The sequence below is a fragment of the Microcaecilia unicolor genome, chromosome 1, assembly GCF_901765095.1.
Source record: "Microcaecilia unicolor chromosome 1, aMicUni1.1, whole genome shotgun sequence".
Lineage (NCBI taxonomy): Eukaryota > Metazoa > Chordata > Amphibia > Gymnophiona > Siphonopidae > Microcaecilia > Microcaecilia unicolor.
The window spans coordinates 554,982,491-555,001,949 of NC_044031.1; the positions used below are offsets into that span (position 1 = coordinate 554,982,491).

The 19,459-nt window shown below is 43.8% G+C and overlaps 1 protein-coding gene across 1 annotated transcript in view; it reads left to right on the forward strand.

Moving 5' to 3' along the window:
- Positions 1-257: 257 nt before the first annotated feature.
- BAALC (BAALC binder of MAP3K1 and KLF4) overlaps positions 258-19,459 on the forward strand; it is a 52,011-nt gene continuing 32,809 nt past the window's right edge. The window contains exon 1 of the mRNA XM_030190197.1: positions 258-429. Within this exon, the coding sequence (XP_030046057.1) occupies positions 258-429 (172 nt within the window). The remainder of the gene's footprint in view (positions 430-19,459) is intronic.

The window sequence follows — 19,459 nt, forward strand, 5'->3', positions numbered from 1 at the left end:
GTCCCCGAGTTGGAGGCTAAGAGGGAGGGACCGGGGGCTGTAATGGGAGGAGAGAAGCCTTTCTTTAGGATCCGCAGAAGCGTAGTAAGAGGCTGGAACGGTCCTTCCTTCCCCGCAGCGCCCAACCTGGCTGTTCTCGCTGCTGCCTCTTGCAGAGAGACGACGAGTTGCAGCTTGGATTTTCTCCTTGATTTTTTTTTTTCGTATCGGAGTTCCCGGGAGCAGGAAGGAGGTTGGCGGTGGATGTATGCGAGAGGATGGGCTGTGGAGGGAGCCGGGCCGATGCCATCGAGCCGCGGTATTACGAGAGCTGGACCCGGGAGACGGAATCCACCTGGCTGACCAGCACCGACACCGAGACCCAGCAGCTGCCAGGACTGGGCCAAGAGGACAGCAATCCCCGGGAGAAGAAGGGCCCCCAGCGTCCCGGTGAGTCACTTCCCATCTCACCTGCTCCAGAACAGGGTTACTTCAGTCGCGATCACGGGTTGGCTCTTATTCTCCGCTATTCCTTCCCCTTACGTCCCTCGAGCCCACTTAATGCCAGAGCCCCCGGACGGTGCAGCTATCTTCCAAGCGCAACCGTGTTCTTTTTTCTGCTTTTGCAACCAGCCGATTCTTTTTCCACCGCTGCTTTGGGGTTGCTCTCCTCACATCCTATGTGTATATCCCTAGGAAGAGTGGCGAAGCCCGGCCACCCTAAGGCACCAGCTTGCCAGGACACTACAGCAGCTCTGCAAGGATTTGAATCACTTTGCAGAAACAAGCTTGCACCTTTGGCTTTCGGATTAGATGCCCCAGTGAAAATGCCCTTTTTAATCCTTAGGGGTTGTTCTTTGGAGTTTTCTCGGGGTGTGCTAGAGTCTTTGCCAGTAGTTGCATGAGGGTGATTGATATGGGATAATCTTTTGTTGTTCTAGGCTCAGCCGCTGTCTGCTGTCAGGACAGCAGCTCAAATGGATGCCTGGGGTTGTTGTACTAACAAACCCTAAGTGGAGGCATCAGCACTTGCTCAAGTACCACACAGAGTCTATGTTTTATTAATGTCCTGTCTATTCCTGCCTCTTTTTAAAATGTTCATGGTCAAATCCACTAGAACAAATATGTATAAGACCAAAGCACAAGGTGAAAATGACATGCTGGTATTCTGAGATTCTTTCAGGGATATTATTCCAAATGGGTCAGTTTAGGGCATATGTGAATCACCATCCTCAATCAAAGGATGCTAATACGATCTCAAGTTTTCTATTAAGCATCAGTGCTGTTCTGTAAATGAACAGATGGTCCACTTATCTGGAGATCAGTGGAGCCACTGTATAGTTCAGTTCTGGTTAATTTGAGAAGCTAATGCCCTCAGCTAATTTCTTGTTAAATTGCCATATCTTCTTCACTTTTTTTGTTTGTTTATTGAATTATGGGGTGTTAGGGGATGATGTAGTCATCAAAATGGATTGACTATTTACATTAATAGTGACAGATACCTGCCCTTACTGAATAAGGTGGAAAATAGAAATGCCGGACCCACCTGCAACCTCTCTGTTTTAAAGTGATATGTATCCCTGCCTAGAATGGCACTAGAGGTGATTAGATCTGCCTAGGTCAGTTGTACTGTTAAGAATAGAGAGTTATTGTTCTTTTAATGAATTTGAAAATATGAAGTTCAGTATTACACAACTTTTGCTTTCTAGTTGTGAAAATTAAACCGTGAGAATGCTTGGTGAGAGTGATGCAAGGGTTTCATGGTTGTGAGCATTCCTGAGTAACTCTGTTTAGTTGTATATATATATATATATATATAATAAAACATGGGAGAAACTAGCAAAAAAAGACATAGGAAGAAGCACATTTTGGACTAAAGCTCATCAGTACTTTTGGAGAAATGTTTTTGTGAAAAGTCATGCAGTTCAGCTTATAAACAAAATTACAATATATCTGTCTTAGTTACAACCTAGTGTATATATGTGGATGGGGTATAGGTACTTGGGAAGCTTCTGTTTCCTTACATCCATGAATCAAGAAACACATAAGCAAAGAAAGAAAGGAAATTCTTTTAAAAGCACTTGTGCCCCCCCCCCCAAAAAAAAAAAAATATCATCCATGGTAAGCAAATGAGAGGACAGCTCCCCAAAACGCAGAAGCATTTTAGATTTTTTTTTCAGGTGGAATTAATACTTTGCTTTTCTGAGAGAGGAAGTGGTCTCATTTGCATCTAAAAGGTTGATGTTTGAATTTTTATGTAGTTCAAATTGCTCAGCTTTGCTTTTATTGTTGTCACAGACTCAAGAGCTTTTATGACAGAATGCTTTTGTCTGTATTATCTTAGGCATTTATAACCTGCTTTCCTCCAGATTCTATATATCATGCCGAGATTTCTGCGCAGAAATCAAAGCATATTCCATAACAATGCACATAAGCTAATTGGATGTTAACAACCAATTATCAGCAGTAATTGGCATTAATTAGAATTTATACACAGAACTGACTAAGTGTATCCTATAACGTGGCGTGCGTAAATTCAAAGTCACGTGGTTGAAAAGTAGGCATGACCATGGGTGTGGAATGGGCATTTCTAAAATCTATGTGCATTGCTATAGAATACCACTCAGTCTGCACATAATTTAGGCAATTGGGATTTACACCAAGTTTTACTTTAACTGCCCACTATTAAATTTAGTCATGAGCAGGGGCATAGCCAGACTTCGACGGGAGGGGGGTCCAGAGCCCGAGGTGAGGGGGCACATTTTAGCCCCTGCCACCGCCACCAACAACTTTGACCCCCCCCTGCCGATGACCCTCTCAACCCCCCCCTCCCGCCGCTAACCCTCCCCTGCCGTCGTCTACCTTTGATGGTGGGGGACCCCAACCCCCGCCAGCCGAGGTCCTCTTCTTCCGGCGCAAGGCTTTGTTCTGTTTCTGTGAGTCTGACGTCAGGAATTTAGTCCTTTAGCCCTGAAAACAGGTTCAGAGCGGGATTAGTCAGTACTGTTTTAACTCTAATTTTTATGGCGTTTGTAATCCACTTCATCAAGTGAATGGATGAAATGTACATTTTTAAATTAGAATACAAAAAGATTGAGGGCGCTTCAAATGGCAACTAAAGTGGATTTATATGAAGATGGAACAGCTTTGAAACTGCCCACATGGATGCAAAGTCTGGATGTACTTTTAAAAATTGTCATGAGTACCATACCTGTACTTGATGTATAGGTGAAGTTTTACCTGAAAAGTACACACAGCAATTTTGAAAATACAATCTAGACACATACATTTCCTCCTCTGATCCAAATATGCCCTGTGGGAGTGCTTCCTCTCAGTACAGCACAAAATTCATTGCATTGGGTAAGAGCAATTTTCAGACAGCTCATAGTCAGCAGAATGGGATAGGGCCACTGGGGACATGGCCTGATCAATATTTCCTCCAATACAGCATTTGCAGCTAGGGAACTTAGGAGCAGGGCCAGAGATTGGTTGGATTGGCCCCTCCGAAAACAAAAAGTATTCCACTGCTCCTGAACTGGTTTATGTGGGTAAAACAGTTCGAAGGGAATTCTGTAACTTGGTGCCTCAATTAAGGCGCTACAATGAGACACCTTAGGGCCAATTCTATAGCGACACTTAGGGGCACCTAAGTCATTATAGAATACGACTGCAAACCTGCATTGTCACGCTGAAACTTAGGTGCGGCCCTTTATACCATGTCAGTGGCAGGTTAAATGGTCACATTTCAGTGCACCAACGGGTCCTTTTACAAAGGTGAGCTAGAAAGTGACCAGCACTGCAGCTAGCACGTGGGTTTGTCATGTGCTCCAGCCACTTTCTAGCATTGGTGAAAAATAGGTGTGGCTGTCTTTTTGTTTAATGGCCATGCACTAATTTCCCTATTAGTGCATCACCATTACCACTGGGAGCCCTTACTGCTTTTTATTTAGGAGGCAGTAAGGGCTCCCGTGTTACTCCTTTGCTAATCAGGTAGCGCGTGGTAAGGTGCCCATGCTACCCGATTATTTTATTTATTTTATTGGGATTTATTAACCGCCTTTATGAAGGTGTACAGCAGGTACAGTTTAACATAAAACTTACAATTAACAGCATAACAATAGAAAAATAACAAGAATAAATACAATAAATGAGGTAAACTTGAAAACAGTAAATTGAAGCCTAATAATAGAACTACCATGAAACAGCATCAAAAATATACACATTTAACAGCACTGGAATTCAAATACCAGACCTATAATACAATGTTAGCATAATATTAATGATATACCTAATAAGCACGCATTAGAACATTCAACATAGATATGGTGCTAAAGATTTTCTACAATATGGCTTACCATATAGCTAAGGGAGCCAGAGCACATATATGATAGGAACAGGCATGCCCTACTCACCACCCCCAGACACACCTCCCGCGGCAAAAAATTAAAAAATAATTACCTTGGAAGTAGCCTACTGTGGTTTAGTAAAAAGGGCTCCCATGTGAGGCATGTAACTGATAATATTCTATAAGTTACACACGTCACTTGGCACCACCTATGCTCCTAAAAAAAAAACAGAAAGAGGAGAATCTCCAATCCTCACAAGTACGCAAAACCAACGACAAGGAGTGAGGAAACAAAAAAATGAGGAAGCCCAGGCTGAATGATGAGTGCAATCCTAGTTACTGTTTCCAAAGTACTGCTAGCAAAAACTCAGAGGACTCAACATGGCTCTGTTTCGGCAGGCATGCCTTCATCAGGATCCCTAATAACAAAGAATGAGAACACGTATTTAAAATAAATGTCATGAAGGAAATGTGCACAGTACTCTAAATGTAGCAATCAAAAAAGTGTCAAATGCAATTCAAGGTGAGTGGAAGAGTAGCCTAGTGGTTAGAGCACCACTCTTGACTATTCAGAGGTGGCCAGTTCAAATCCCACTGCTGCTCCTTGTGATCTTGGGCAAGTCACTTAAACCTCCATTGCCTCAGGTACAAAATTAGATCATGAGCCCTCCTGGGACAGAGAAATATCCAGTGTACCTGAATGTAACTCACCTTGAACTACTACTGAAAAAGGTGTGAGCAAAATCCAAATAAATAAATAAATAAATAAATAAATAAGTCTACAGATCAAAGGAAAACAAACAAAAAAAAGTTACTTCCAGGTCAAAATAAATGAATCATAAGGTGAGAAAATATCCAGCTTATAATCGAAAGAGAAAAACACCTATATTGCGATCCAAATCGGGAGATGGGCGTTTTTCTCGCAAAGGCGCCCAAATCGGTATAATCGAAAGCCGATTTTGGGCGTTTCCAACCGCAATCCGTCGCGGAAACGGGTAAAGTTGATGGGGGCGTGTTGGAGGCATGGTGAAGGCGGAACTGGGGCGTGGTTATCGGCCGAGGAGAGATGGGCGTCTTTAGCTGATAATAGAAAAAAAGGCGTTTTTACCGCGATTTTGGGTCACTTTTTTTGGACCCTTTTTTTTCACAAACAGGTCCCAATAAAGTGCCCCAACTGACCAGATGACCACTAGAGGGAATTGGGTATGACCTCCCCAGACTCCCCCAGTGGTCATTAACCCCCTCCCACCAAAAAAACCCACTTTAAAAACTTTTTTTCCAGCCTGTATGCCAGCCTCAAATGCCGTACCCACCTCCATGACAGCAGAATGTGTTCTATCCTGTGACAGCCTTTCCCTGGTTCTGATGTGGCTCTCGGGTGAGTGTGACACCTTTTCTGTTATGCGCACTGCAGAGTCACATCAGCAATGCATTGTGGTGGGTGTAGGGTATTGGGCTCCGTGATTCCACTAGCTTGTGGCCAATGCTCACGATGTTGGTAGTTGGTAGGCTCTACTCCCATGGTGCTTTTCCCCCTGCTTACTGGGTCAGAGTGTGTCCTGTTTTGTTTCCAGTAGTCCATGAGGTAGTGGCCATTTTTGTAAGCCAGTTTTAGATCCCTTTCCTGTGTTAGCCACGTTACAGAACTTAGTTCTTCCCTTGAATGTGGCTGAAAGAGGGCATTGTACAGCATTCTGCCAGCTCTGACCTACTGCTCATCTCAGTACCAGGGAGACTCGTTGCCAGTGGGGCACAACCTCTGATCTGCAGTTAACTGTGAGTAAGCATGCTTATTCCAATAAAGGACGTTTTCGGAGAGATTAGTCTTCAGGTGTCAACTGCTGTGCCAATGTTATATAGCGGCAACCAGTCCTAGAGGCCTGCATGTATGCAGGTCCCTGGAGCACTTTTAGTGGGTACTACAGTGCACTTCAGCCAGGCGGACCCAGGCCCATCCCCCCCTACCTGTAACACTTGTGCTTGTAAATGTGAGGCCTGCAAAACCAACTGTACCCACATGTAGGTGCTCCCTTCACCCCTAAGAGCTATGGTAGAGTTGTACATTTGTGGGTAGTGGGTTTTGGGGGAGGGGGGTTGGGTGGTAAGGGAGCTATGCATGTGGGAGCGTTGTCTGAAGTCCACCGCGCTGACCTCTAGGGTGCCCAGTTGGTGTCCTGGCATGTCAGGGGGGGTGAGTGTACTACGAATCCTGGCCCCTCCCACGACCAAATGGCTCGGATTAGGACGTTTTTGAGCTGGGCGTTTTTAGTTTCCATTATCGCTAAAAAAAACAAACGCCCAGCTGAAAAACATCCATTTTTTCAAAAATACGGTCTGTTCCGCCTCTTCACGTACCCGTTTTCGGACATAGACGCCCATGGAGATAGGCGTTCGCGTTCGATTATGCCCCTCCACGTATTGCTAGAGTAATGTGCATGTTAAGGTATGTCTCATATTTTTTACATAGTCCTAATAGTTTGCATTTGAAGTTAAAGTTTTATATAGTTATTCATTTGTTACCTTTGTGACTGTTTATATTTAGGGCCCTGATTACTAAGCCACGCTAGCGTTTTTAGTGCATGCTAAGCATTAGCGCATACTAACCATGTAGATGCCCATAATATTCCTGTGGGCATCTACACAGTTAGCATGTGCTAATTTTTAGCACTCATTAAAAATGCTAGCTCACTTTAGTAAACAGGGCCCTTAGTTTTTTATGGTGTTTCATTTTTCCACATAGTTTAAATAGCGTATTCCTAAGTTTCACATAGTTATTTTATTTATTTATATAATTTAGATTTTATTATATGTTGATTTTATCCTTTCATGCGCCATTTATTATTTATTGATGTTTTAAAATCTTTTTTAATTATATTATTGTACATAAGTAATGCCACACCCTGGGAAAAGACCAAGGGTCCATCGAGCCCAGCATCCTGTCCACAACAGCGGCCAATCCCTTCCCAAACGCACAGACGCTTTATACATGTTATTCCTGGAATTGTGGATTTTTCCCAAGTCCATTTAGTAGTGGTTTATGGACTTGTCCTTTAGGAAACTGTCTAACCCCTTTTTAAACTCTGCCAAGCTAACCGCCTTCATCATGTTCTCCGGCAACGAATTCCAGAGTTTAATTATGCGTTGGGTGAAGAAACATTTTCTCTGATTTATTTTAAATTTACTACACTGTAGTTTCATCGCATGCCCCCTAGTCCTAGTATTTTTGGAAAGCGTGAACAGACGCTTCACATCCACCTGTTCCACTCCACTCATTATTTCATATACCTCTATCATGTCTCCCCTCAGCCGTCTCTTCTCCAAGCTGAAAAGCCCTAGCCTCCTTAGTCTTTCTTCATAGGGAAGTCGTCCCATACCCGCTATCATTTTTGTCGCCCTTCGCTGCACCTTTTCCAATTCTACTATATCTTTCTTGAGATGCGGCGACCAGAATTGGACCATTTCATTATTGTTTCTCTTTATTTTACTGCACTTTTCCTTCATGACCTTTATTTTTATATACACGTTCTCATTCTTTGTCATTAGGACTCCTGATGAAGGCACGCCTGCCGAAACATGGCCATGTCGTCCTTTGATTGTTTGCTAGCAGTACTTTGGGAGCAATAAATAGGATTGCACTCATCATTCAGGTTCGGCTTCCAACTATGCTTCTCCCACATTTACACCCACCTTGGAGTTACATGCTATATAAAGCATTTAGGGGGTCTTTTACTCAGTGCCGTAGCGAGGGCTAATGGCACCTGGGGCGGGTCGCCGCTGCGCACCCCCCCCCCCCCCGGGTGCAGCACGGCTCGACCCCCCCCCCCCCTCTGCGGTGCCCCCCCCCCCCCCGGACCGCATTCTTACCTGCGGGAGGGCCGATCCGCCCCGAGTGCACGTCACTCGGAGCTGTGTCGGCCTCGCTGGTTCCCTGCTCTCTCTGCCCTGGAACAGGAAGTAACCTGTTCCGGGGCAGAGAGAGGCAGGGAACCAGCGGGGCTGGCACCCCCCGAGCGCGTGCACCCGGGGCGGACCGCCCCTCCCGCCCCCCCTTCCTACGCCACTGCTTTTACTAAAGATTAGCTCATTTCCAGCAGGGCTCATTTTATTCATATGGGCCCTGCTTCAAATAACTCAGGCTAATCTTTAGTAAGAGACCCCTTTAGATGCTACTTCATAGCATAGTTCTTAGGGCCCTGTTTACTAAGGCGTGTTAGCATTTTTAACGCGCCTACAATTAGCGCGCACGCTGTGTAAGGCGCCTGTAGATATTGTAGGCGTGTACACTGTTAACGCGCGTTAAAAATGCTAACACGCCTATAACATGTTTTAGTAAAAAGGGCCCTTAGTGTGTTTATGCACAAAAATGCCAATCAAAGGCGTCTTTGATGGGCATAAATGGCACATAGTTCTTGACACAATCTTATAGAATTGCTCCATTTCTGTGTAAATTGTTTTGGAAATTATCCTTGCTGCAACTTATTTTCCGGAGCTGGATGCTAAGTAAAGTGATAGGTTGAAATGTTAAACAATTTCCTTTTCAAGTAGATTATTTTTATTTATTTAAAAACATTTATAGCCGCCTATTAACTAGGCGGGTTACAAAATAAAGACATGTATTTATTACTATGTATTTATTTATCAACATTTGAAGGCTGTTTGACATGTACATATGGATAGCAGTACGAGCAGCAGTGATATAATTTATTGAGAAATCTGTGATTTCCTCCAACATTTCTAAGTACGTAAAGTAGAAAAATGTTAGAAGAAAGGGCCAGAAATGGATGTACACCTCTGAAAGATGGAAAGTTGCCTTTGTTGACTGCAGTGGAAGAATGTATAATGAAAGGTCAATGGGGCGATGATTCCTAGTATTCTTAAGGCAGCATGCCTGTAATTTTTAAATGAAAAGAAGAGTTTGGATTTAGCTCATTCCTTTTTCAGTAGTAGGTCAGGGAAATTAGATTCAGGTGCAGTAGGTATTTCCCTGTCCTGAAAGAGGCTTGCAGCCTAAGGGATCCTTTTACAGTTACAGTTCATTTATAGCCCGCTAATACCATTTACATAGTTCATAGCGGATTATAGCTAAGATACTAGATCACAATTTAATCTAGGATGTAGCAATATTGATACAAGGTTGGCATAAGTATTAATATCACAGTCACCAATATACTTCACACAAACACGTGTTTAGAAAAATGACTGCAGTATATTACTTCCTAATTACATTTTTAGAAAACGTCTTCAATCTCTTCTTAAAAGTATCATAACTAAAAATATGCCTTAATTTAAATGGCTGAGAGTTCCATAAACCAGCAGCCTGGTATGCAAATAAACAGGTAAACAATTTCCTTGAGATAATCCCCAGAGGACTAGGAAAAGAAAATAAGAACCAACTTCGAGTACCGTAATATTGTCCTACATTTGAATAGCATACAAGAGAAACAAAATATTGAGGAATTGAGCCACATACAATCCTATCTAATAAAACGTACCTCCAACGTTCTGAAGCTGATCTCCGTGGCTGAGGCATTCGTGCGCTCTGCTGTAAGGCTCCATCTTCTCAACGTCACGCATGAGGCCCCGCCCCTGCCGCCCTAGCCGCAACGCCACGCCCCCCCCCAGCTCGCCGCCACAAGGCGTGCAGGCTCGGCCCTTCTCTGTCTGCTAGCTCTGGTCCCACCGTCATTACCTCTTTCCGCAATGAGGGCGGGACCAAAGCTAACACAGAGAGAAAGGCTGAGGCTGAATGCCTTTTAATGCTGCTTTCTTCTGAGATGATTTAAAAAAAAAGGAGCGAGTGCAGCTGGAACTGGAAGGGGGGAGGGGGAACATGAAACTCGGAGGGTGGAGGGAGGGGCGGAGTGACCCTGGAACTTGGAGGGAGGGAAGAGGGGGTGACCCTGCAACTCGGAGGGAGGGAGTGAGGGCCAAACCTGGAACCCAGAGGGAGGGAGGGGAGAGAGAGGGAGACGACCCTGGAACTTGGAGGGAGGGAGGGGGACGACCCTGGAACTCGGAGGGAGGGAGGGAGAGGACCCTGGAACTCGGAGGGAGGGGGGCGACCCTGGAACTCAGAGGGAGGGAGGGGGGCCCATTGCACACACTCTCATTCTCACAAACACACTCTCTCTCTCACAGACACACTCGCACCGAGTCTCACTCTCTCTCTCTCTCTCACACACTCGCACATTCACTCTCTCTCTGTCTCACACAGTCAGTCTCACACACACTCTATAAAACACACACACTCCAAGGACAACCTTACGCCCGTTTCATTTGTGTCAGAAACGGGCCTGTTTTACTAGTCTTAATTAATCAACATCCTCATTGAGGGGCCCTTTTACAAAGGTTCGTTGAAAAATGGCCTGCGGTAGTGTAGATGCATGTTTTGTGCACGCGCAGAATCATTTTTCAGTGCACCTGTAAAAAATGCCCTTTTTAAATGTTTGCTGAAAATGGACGTGCAGCAAAATGAAAATTGCCGTGTGGCCATTTTGGGTCTGAGACCTTACCTCCAGCCATTGACCTAGCGGTAAGGTCTCACACGGTAACTGGGCAGTAATAGTCTACATGCGTAGAATGACGATTACGGCCCGCACACCAGAAAATAAAAATATTTTCTGGTGCGTGTAGCAGACGCATGTCAAAAATGAAATTACCACAAAGGCCATGTGGTAGCTGGGTGGTAACTCAAAATTGATGTGCGTTGGGTGCACGTAGGTGCCTACACAGCTTAGTAAAAGGGCCCCTTAAATAATATCCTACCTTCAATTGGAAGCAAGTGCAGCTTAATAAAATATAGTGTAATTTCTGTCTGATTTCTGAAGAGAAAAAAAAATCAGATGCACAGCCACATTTTGACTTCTAAAGTTAGGTTTGCCATCTCTGCGTGCTAACCACACGGTAATCATCTTTTTGTATTTTTTTGAGGGAGCATGTCAGGGCGGAGAGTGGGTGATCCTGCAGTAACCAGTTAGCACATCTGCATCACTGTGCAATAACTGGTTAGCACATGGATAATGCAGGAGCCCTTACCACTTACAAAAACAGATGTCGGTAAGTGCTTCCGTGATAATTTTATCAAATGGCCGCGCGCACACGTTTTGCATAAGGGAGGAGGATTTAAATGGGCAGAAGAAATTTAAGCAAATTTGCTTGGCAGCAGCCAAGTTCAAAATAGCAGCTAAATGGAAGCAAGCTACTGTATAAGTCCAACTTTGAAAGATGGGATATTGCGCCTGAAGGTGGCCGGTGAAGGTGGAACAATTGGCTGATAGATGTCATGAGTGCTTTGAGTCATCACATGAAGAATGGTCTCAGGGTGGATCTTATCACTGAGCGGGGGGGGGGGGGGGGGGACGGGACTAGGGGAGGTTTAGAGCCTTTGGAGTTTGCTGAAGAAACAAGGACAAACACTCATGTCATGGTGTGCATCCTGCTTTGATATGAGGGATGAGGAGATGACCTTCAGGGACATGGGTGGGGATTTAGTTAGAGTTATATTGTTAAGTAGTTTGGTGTTCTGGTTGTTTTTTTTTTTTTTTTTACTGGAAATATTGGTTTGCATTTGAATGGAACAAACAGTTTTTTTTCTTTCTGAATAAAAATTGAAACAAACAAAAAAAGTTGTTGCATAAGGGTGCACTAAGGCCAATTTTTACCACAGCTTGTAAAGGGATCCCTGAGTTTGTATCTGAGGCAATAGAAGGGTAAGTGACTTGCCCAAGATCTGAAGCAGAGTATTAAGATTTGAACTTGGCTTCCCTGGTTCTCAGCCTGCTGCTCTAACCATTAATCTCTTCCTCTAGTCTGGGAAACTTTGGCTAAGCTTTTTTGATGTGAAAGTTTTAAAAACCGCTTAGCTCTTGTCTGTTCTTAGCCCCTACTGTAGGAGAGTGCAAAGGAGTCACTGCAGGAAATAACAGGACAGGTTTCCATAACAACAGAGAGCCCTAGTGGCTTTATGTCCATAACTGCAATTTTTTGCAGTTTTATTTCCCAGATAAACCTGAAATCAGTGATTTAAATACAGAGAGTACCATCTCTTAAAGTGGCAAGATAGTGGGTCAGAAAAGGACTCTATTAAACAATGATTTCTTTAAATGGGCTGTAATTTTCATGAAGCAGTTGCTGCTTTATTAGGGAAAGCCAAATAGACTGCCAGGCTGCAGAAAGACACCAGGGGGCTGTGCAGATAAGTGGCTTTGTAAACTCATGTGAAAAGAATTTGAGCAGCATAGTTAAATTAGCGACACAGTTTTACTACAGTTCAATCAATTTTTCCATTGAAAGTGAAATTAGAACCATTTTTGTGTTGACAAAAAGAGATGTTGCTCAGCATGTAGCAGCACATCACAACCAGGCATGTCAGATACTAGAAACTGTGGGCTAGATTCTATATATCACACCTAAAAAATTTGCGTGGAAAAAAAATACGCCTAGGCATATTCTATAAATATACCTAGATTTAGGCGTACTTTATAGAATAGGCCTAAATTGTGGCACTGTATAGAATACATTGAGCAGTCATCCACATGATTAAATTTAGTCACAGGCCTTTACTTGGCGTACATTCCCACAGCTAAATTAGGCGCGGACTGGGTGTATTCTATAACAACATGCATAGATTTTAGAAATGCCCATGACCCGCCCATTCCACATCCATGGCCACGTCCCCTTTTCAGCTATGCACGTTAGAATTTATGTGCATCATTTTACAGAATACGCTTAAACAGTTTGTGTAAATTCTAATTCATGCCAATTAGTGTCAATAATTGATTGTTAATTGGCAGTTATCAGCGCTGCTTGGCTTGTTAACTAAGGGGTCCTTTTACTAAGACACATAAGCGTCTACGTGCGCCCAACGCGCACCAAAATGGTGTTACCACCCAACTACCATGTGGTTCTTGAGGTAATTTCATTTTTGGAGCAACCAATACGCGCATCTGAAAAATATTTTTTATTTTTGGGTGCGCGTAATGGGCGCATGCCAAGTGGCATTTGGCGCACGTAGGTCATAACCATTCAGTTACTGTGTGAGTCTTTACCACTAGGTCAATGGGTGGCGGTAAGGTCTCAGACCCAAAATGGATGCACGGCAATTTTCATTTTGCCGCATGTCCATTTTCAGCAAAAAACTTTTAAAAAGGCCTTTTTTACAGGCAAGCTAAAAATGGATCGGCGCGCGCCCAAAATCCGTGCCTCCACTACCGCAAGCCATTTTTCAGCGCGCCTTTGTAAAAGGACCCCAAAGTTGCGTGTGCAAATCCAGAATACAACTGGATTTGCACGCACAACTTAAGTCACACTATATAGAATCCATGGGTGTATATCTTACACACTTCCAATGACGTAGCCAGACCTGACATTTTAGTTGGGCCCAGAGCTAATATGGGTGGCCACTATGTATATACAGTGGTGGAAATAAGTATTTGATCCCTTGCTGATTTTGTAAGTTTGCCCACTGACAAAGACATGAGCAGCCCATAATTGAAGGGTAGGTTATTGGTAACAGTGAGAGATAGCACATCACAAATTAAATCCGGAAAATCACATTGTGGAAAGTATATGAATTTATTTGCATTCTGCAGAGGGAAATAAGTATTTGATCCCCCACCAACCAGTAAGAGATCTGGCCCCTACAGACCAGGTAGATGCTCCAAATCAACTCGTTACCTGCATGACAGACAGCTGTCAGCAATGGTCACCTGTATGAAAGACTCCTGTCCACAGACTCAGTGAATCAGTCAGACTCTAACCTCTACAAAATGGCCAAGAGCAAGGAGCTGTCTAAGGATGTCAGGGACAAGATCATACACCTGCACAAGGCTGGAATGGGCTACAAAACCATCAGTAAGACGCTGGGCGAGAAGGAGACAACTGTTGGTGCCATAGTAAGAAAATGGAAGAAGTACAAAATGACTGTCAATCGACAAAGATCTGGGGCTCCACGCAAAATCTCACCTCGTGGGGTATCCTTGATCATGAGGAAGGTTAGAAATCAGCCTACAACTACAAGGGGGGAACTTGTCAATGATCTCAAGGCAGCTGGGACCACTGTCACCACGAAAACCATTGGTAACACATTACGACATAACGGATTGCAATCCTGCAGTGCCCGCAAGGTCCCCCTGCTCCGGAAGGCACATGTGACGGCCCGTCTGAAGTTTGCCAGTGAACACCTGGATGATGCCGAGAGTGATTGGGAGAAGGTGCTGTGGTCAGATGAGACAAAAATTGAGCTCTTTGGCATGAACTCAACTCGCCGTGTTTGGAGGAAGAGAAATGCTGCCTATGACCCAAAGAACACCGTCCCCACTGTCAAGCATGGAGGTGGAAATGTTATGTTTTGGGGGTGTTTCTCTGCTAAGGGCACAGGACTACTTCACCGCATCAATGGGAGAATGGATGGGGCCATGTACCGTACAATTCTGAGTGACAACCTCCTTCCCTCCGCCAGGGCCTTAAAAATGGGTCGTGGCTGGGTCTTCCAGCATGACAATGACCCAAAACATACAGCCAAGGCAACAAAGGAGTGGCTCAGGAAGAAGCACATTAGGGTCATGGAGTGGCCTAGCCAGTCACCAGACCTTAATCCCATTGAAAACTTATGGAGGGAGCTGAAGCTGCGAGTTGCCAAGCGACAGCCCAGAACTCTTAATGATTTAGAGATGATCTGCAAAGAGGAGTGGACCAAAATTCCTCCTGACATGTGTGCAAACCTCATCATCAACTACAGAAGACGTCTGACCGCTGTGCTTGCCAACAAGGGTTTTGCCACCAAGTATTAGGTCTTGTTTGCCAGAGGGATTAAATACTTATTTCCCTCTGCAGAATGCAAATAAATTCATATACTTTCCACAATGTGATTTTCCGGATTTAATTTGTGATGTGCTATCTCTCACTGTTACCAATAACCTACCCTTCAATTATGGGCTGCTCATGTCTTTGTCAGTGGGCAAACTTACAAAATCAGCAAGGGATCAAATACTTATTTCCACCACTGTAGGTATGAGTAGTGTTTCATGAGATAGTCTAAATAATGACTTAGAGTTCACTTGATGACAGATTTCTAAGTAAATAATCTGCCCAATAGATGTCCTGTATCAACATAAACCACATATATACTTTATGGAACACAGAAATTTTTTAAATAAATTTGAAAATGTCAGTTCTGCACTATCCAGAATTCTAGGCAGGTTACAACTGTTACATACATAAAATTTCATGAGAAGAAACCTCTCCCAAAAGTGCCAACCAAATCAACACACTACCCAACCAATTGCACACCCAAAGCTTCAGAGTATGTGCCACTTTGTGTCTGTAAATGGACAGTATAGCAGCACTTCCACGGGTAAGTGAACACAATACCTCTGTAATTGGCAGCTTTAAATGTGCTATTGGCTCAATAGTGTATGCTCTAGCTGGCACCCCTAGGAGAGGTCTCTTCTCTTGTAATTTAAGTTGGTCTCTTCTACCCTCTGATTAATAGTGTGCAGAACATACATAAAATTTTACATGTCAATTACTAGACAAGCAACACTTAAATTTGGCCAGACATAAGTCTACTATAATAGCAAATGTCTACACAGACATCACAGTATCCTGCAAAAATAACTACAGCAATGGCACATATCCTTCAAACCTTCCATAGAAAATAGTGTATTCAAATTCTGGTAGGACCTCAGTAATAGCAATAAATCCCTTTACTGCCAGATTCTTTGTTAAGTAGCACTGTGGGGCCCTTTTACTAAGCTGCGTAAGGCTCTTCGCGTGCTCAATGCATGCCGAAATGGAGTTACCGTGTGGCTCTTGCAGTAATTTCATTTTTGGCGCGTGTCTGATACGTGCGGCTGAAAAATAATTTTTATTTTTGGCCACACATAATGGACGTGCGCCAAGTGGCATTTAGCACATATAGGTCATTACTGCCCGGTTACCCCGTGAGACTTTACCGCTAGGTCAATGGCTGGTGGTAAGGTCGCATGCCCAAAATGGACGCATGGCAATTTTGATTTTGCCGCACTGTAAAGGAGTCCACTTCCTCCGCTCTGGGTTGGGGCCGGCAGCCCTGTTAGGCTCACAGGTTTCCAGCAAAGATCCAGACTGCCATATGGACTGAGGACCAAAGTGCTTTATTCTCAATTCAGTTCCACTATTAAAATTGAAATGCAGTTCACAAACAGGGTTCAGGCCGGGTTCAAAACTTCAGCCAACATTCAGTTCCTTAACAGTTCAGGCCCACTTCCTTTGCACTACCTCCCCCCTCCCTCAGAAGGGCTCAGTCAGTCTGCTGTTCTATACATCCCAATAATTCAACCCTTTCACAAACAGTCTCTTCAAAGGAAGCCACTACTTAATGCCCCTGTCCTCTTCACAGCACCCAGGAGGACCCTGTACCAAACAGGGCTTGCAGCTTTCCTCCTACCTCACAGCACCACATCCCTGTGGCCTCTCACACTGCCTTCATGTGCTGGACAGGGCTACATCTACATTCTCCCACTCCATGGCAGCTTACTCTTCCCCCCAGGGAAGCTCCAGTGGTAGGCCCTTTCTGTCCTACACCTACTCCATGACAGCTTCTCTCTCAATCAGTTTCCTCTCCCTCCTGGTGGCTGGGAGCCACCCGGAAATCTCTCTCCCCTCTCACAGCTAGAGGGAATTATATACCAGCAATGCAGCTAAGGGACTGAGCTTCACCTCCCTTTCCCCCTCTAGTGGGGAAGGGAGTAACTGGCTCCCCTTGCTTGGGTTGGGAATCTGTTCCACCCTTTTGGGGCTACCCTCCTCTCTCCTGCTTGCAAGGGCTTCTGGGAATCGTAGTTCGGAGATTAGCTGCTTCTCTGTGGAGCCCCGAGTGCTAGCTTTGTCACATCATGTCCATTTTTGGCAAAAATAATAAAACAGCATTTTTTACAGGTGCGCTGAAAAATGATTCTGCGTGCGCCCACAACCCACCACTATACAAACGCAAGCCATTTTTCAGTGGACCTTAGTAAAAGGACCCCTAAATCTTATGAAGAAGCTTCTTAGAGCCTACGTAACAAACCTTAACACCAATTCTGAACACATAAATACCAATAACTGTACCTTAAAAAGGCAGCAGTGAATATACACAACAGTTATACAGGTCCCATTGGAGCATTGAGCCTGCCATGAGTGGGAAAGCGCGGGGTACAAATGTAACAAAAAAAAAAAAAAAGCCAGACAAAGTCAGAGTGATATAGATCCCCACACAAACCACATGCCAAAAGAATCTCTAACCTCAGTCACATTCAGAACACAGACCAACCTTCATCAGAATAAAGGACCAAAAATTTGATATTTTCTGTGGCCTGGCATCAGCCCCCGCAGAGATGCCAGGTTACCCAGTTCCATGCTGGAGATTTGGGGTTCATCTTAACTGTTGTAATCTGCCTTGGGAAGCCTGGTGTTGTAAAGAAGGGATATACTTAAACTGAATTAAAATTAAACTCTCCTTTCATTGGGGCACATGGAATCACATCTTCGCCTCTTCTCTTTTGTACATATGGATTATTCTGTTTTGAGCAGGTTTCAGGGACAAGTGGTTTTCATAAGTCAAAATAATAAAAATATTTTCTTTCATGCAGATTTCTCATTTGTTTAAACCTAACTAAATGAGCTATAAGCACCTAATGCAGTCCATTGGCTTTCTTATATTTTGGCCTTGGGATGACCTTTACTGTGCCAAAAGTGGAAACACAGTGAGACAGAATAATAGAATTGTTCCTCTTTGGTTAATTTTAAAGAAGAAGCTAAGAAATTATTTATTCTGGTCTTACAACAAGGACATCCCATCAAGCTGTGCATCACCATTTATAAAATATAAATGTCATTCAGCCACCAACATGCTGCTTTCCCTTAGCCATCATTATTCCCTGGACTCATCTATATACAAACACAGAGCTGGAAAACAAAAAAAATAAAAAGAAAACATGCATTTTACAACCAAACAGACCTGAAGAAGAAATAAATATATATTACAGAACTGGAAAATGTCGGTAGACCCAGACTGATCCTGGAATTCTGCATGAAGGTAACTCTGCCCCCATCACCTAATATCTCTCTCTTAAATAGCAGCAATAAACAAACAATATTTAGTGCACCTTTATAAAATACCACTGCACCCCACAAAACAAAAGGAGCAAGTTCCTAGAAACCATTCCCCTCTCTTGACCCAGGCACAGGGAAAAAGAAAGACTTCAAATTTTCCCAGGTTTCAGCCCAATTCATGTTTCATATGTGTTAGTGCATGTCTTGGTTTATATCACCTTGCTCACAAGATGGTTACTCCCAATCATAATACTGGAATCTCTGACTGTTACATACACATAATGTCATAAATAAGTAAATAAATAGATAGAAACTCTGAATGTTGAGCACCTGATTCTCATAATGTCGGCTTTAGTGGCCCTTCACTAGGAGAAAAAAATCTCTGCACGAATACAACACATGCTAGGGTGTCCGCACATCCAGCCCCTCCAAACGACACACTGATTATAACTCACAATAAATCACAACTCTACCTATGAAAAGTTATTCCGTTATATACTTCCTGTGTACATCTGCATGCCGCATAGGCGGTATCTTTATTAATAATTCTGTTATAAAAGTTTAAAAATACAACCAGGAACTGTGATGTATAGAGGAGGGGCTCCACGTTGTGGAGACCTTCAGAGAGTTGATTTCTTATGTTAGATGATGATAAGATATGTGTCTGTTACACTGTATTTTTGCTGAAGTCATTCAATAAAGACTCTGGTTATAAATTAAAAAATAAAATACAAGTGAGATCAAACAAAAATGCCACCAATAATGAACAATAGCATGGATGCAGCAGCCCACAGGCCCCCGTCTGTCCTGCCCCGAGTGCACGGGGTTGACGACTGTACGGGGGATGGGGAACACAGACCACCCTCCGTGGCCCCAACCCTTCCACACCATGCCGTTTCCAGCTTTCAATCCAACCCCCTTGGGTCCTGGGGGCTCACTGGAGAGATTCAAGAAACCTGGGTGTGCCAGATCGACGCGCACGCTGTACAGGCAGACAAGCACATTATTTTTATTTTTTATTTATTTTTGTTACATTTGTACCCCGCGCTTTCCCACTCATGG